At 43.2% G+C, this 2,314-nt stretch overlaps 1 protein-coding gene across 2 annotated transcripts in view; it reads left to right on the top strand.

Annotated features, from left to right (window-relative positions):
- Positions 1-2,314, top strand: part of DIP2B (DIP2 acetate--CoA ligase B (putative)) — a gene marked incomplete at its 5' end in the record, with an annotated part of 144,588 nt that overhangs the window by 111,899 nt on the left and 30,375 nt on the right. For both annotated transcript variants that reach the window (XM_014584082.2, XM_014584081.2), the window contains 2 exon segments: positions 1,680-1,789; positions 1,931-2,011. In XM_014584082.2, the coding sequence (XP_014439568.1) occupies positions 1,680-1,789; positions 1,931-2,011 (191 nt within the window).

Genomic DNA, 2,314 nt, shown 5'->3' with positions numbered 1-2,314 from the left:
TGCTTTCTCACTTTCTTTCTCTCTCTCTCTCTCTCTTTCTCTTTCTCTCTTTCTGTCCCTCTCTGGTCAAATCAAAAAAATAAATAGCATTAAAATTAAAAAACAAAACAAAACAAAAAAAAACAGCTAACAGTGAGTTTTATCTTTTTACCATCTTATTTCCATTAGATGGGAGCTTCATCTTTAATTGACTAGCAAGACAGGTATATGGTACCCAGGCACTTTTCCTTGAGAAGGGGAGGGCTTCCCCATTTATTTCAAAATGTCAAAGCTATGGAAAAGTTGAAATTATAGTGCAGTGAACACTCATATCCTCCCCTAGATTTACTAAATGCCGTTATGTTTTTGAACTAAACTCTGAAAGTAAATTGCAGACATCATGATCCTTTGCCCCTAAGTATTGATATTTCATTCAGCACATGTATTTCCAAAGGAAAAAAATTCTCCTAAATTTTCCTTATTAACAGTGATAATGTTATCCTTTTAGGCCATTTAGCCTCAGTATTATGTTACCACCTAGTAGTAGGCAGTTCATATTCAGATTTCTCTACTTTTTATAGCTGGTTTTTAATAACCCAGTATCCAGTCAGGGTCATACATTGCATTTGGCTGTCACGTCCTGTAATTTAAAAGCACCCAACCTTTGTTTTCAATACATGGATGTTTTTGAAGAGTACAGGCCAGTTGTCTTATAGAATGTACCCCCGGCACGTGCGCTCGCCAGAAAGAGAGAGACAGAGAGTCAGAAAGCGAGAAATCACCCCCCGGGGGGATGGCCACGCTGCAGTCCCTTCTCCTCCATTCTTCTCTCAGGATCTTGGGCACGCATGCACACGCGCCCAGCGTTGAGTTTTAAGCCACCGGGTCCGGGACTCAAATCGTGGTCGACTACATGGGAGTCCAGCGACATAGCCATTAGGCCAACTGCTGGTCCCTACTATTCACTTTTAATAAAGCAGTTCTGGTAGTCTTGATAAAGTCTCTCTCAGTCCTCATCAATGGCAAATTTCTTTTCAGATCAGATATCCATTATTGTCAAGCCCTCTTTTAGGGTTTTTCATGATTGGAGCAGGTAAAATAATTTATCAGTGAGAAGTAGAACAACTAACTGGTTCTTACTCAGAATGAAAACTTCCCTGTATCCTCAGGCAGCAACAACCCACCTTCTGTCCTCACCCCCAGCCCTGTCTCTCTGCTGTGGTCCTGTTTCCTTCTAGCACTTCTCTCCATCTGAGTTTATTTGTACATGTACTTCCTGGTCGCCTTTTCCACTAGAACACCAACTCTTCGTATGTTCATTACTGTGCTCCCAGTCCCTGGTAGATGACCCCGTCATTATTGTCGAATGATTTGGTCAGCCTGGGGTGTGAATTTTTTTTTTCTTTTTTTTTTGAAGAGGTTTTTACTACAGGGCACGTGCGCTCGCCTGACAGAAAGTGAGAAATCACCCCCCAGGGGGGATGGCTACGCCTCAGTCCCTTCTCCTCCGTTCTCCTCTCGGGATCTTGGGCTCCCATGCACACGTGCCCGGTGTGAGTTTAAGCCACCGGGTCCGGGACTCAAACCACAGTCGACTACGTGGGAGTCCAGCAACATAGCCATTACGTTAACTGCTGGTCCCTTGGGTGTGAAATTTGAATTGCTATCTCCAGGATACTGATTTTTGCCTGTACTTACAGGTGTGGGTCCTGCTTCTGTGATGGTTGGGAATCTGGTTGCCGGGAAACGCATCGCACAAGCTGCTGGAAGGGATCTGGGGCAAATTGAAGAAAATGATTTAGTGAGGAAGGTAAGTGTCCTGGAAGTGTTGGCTTTTTGCAGACAAGTCAAGCATAGAACTTACACTTCAGGTAGCAGAAAGGGGGATGAATTATATAACCTTTTCAAAGTTACTGATCTAGAGTGTTTTTTTTCTGTTTTGTGACTTCAGCACCAGTTTCTGGCTGAGATTTTACAGTGGCGAGCCCAGGCAACTCCTGACCATGTACTCTTCATGCTGCTAAATGCCAAGGTATTAAAATTTTAACTACCGTGAGAGAATCTTAGGCAGTCTTTTTTATTTTCCAAGTTAATTTATTCCTTACATGATGAGAGAGATGTCACCTCCAACATGATCATCATGCCGCCAGCCTCATCCACCCTAGATCACAGGCTCATGGGCACACTGGTGTGTACACACAGACCTGCCCATGTAGGCCCAGCATCACAGCGTGCTTTGTACCGCAGCACCACTGCTCCACACTTCTTAAGCACTCTTTTTTTTTTTTTTTCCAAATTTATTTATCCATTTATTTATTTTAATTTGACCAGAGAG

Source organism: Tupaia chinensis, unplaced genomic scaffold (genome assembly GCF_000334495.1).
Source record: "Tupaia chinensis unplaced genomic scaffold, TupChi_1.0 Scaffold145652_1, whole genome shotgun sequence".
NCBI classification, from domain to species: Eukaryota; Metazoa; Chordata; class Mammalia; order Scandentia; family Tupaiidae; genus Tupaia; species Tupaia belangeri.
Note: the sequence above shows the minus strand (reverse complement) of the source record. Positions and strands in the feature narration are given on the sequence as shown.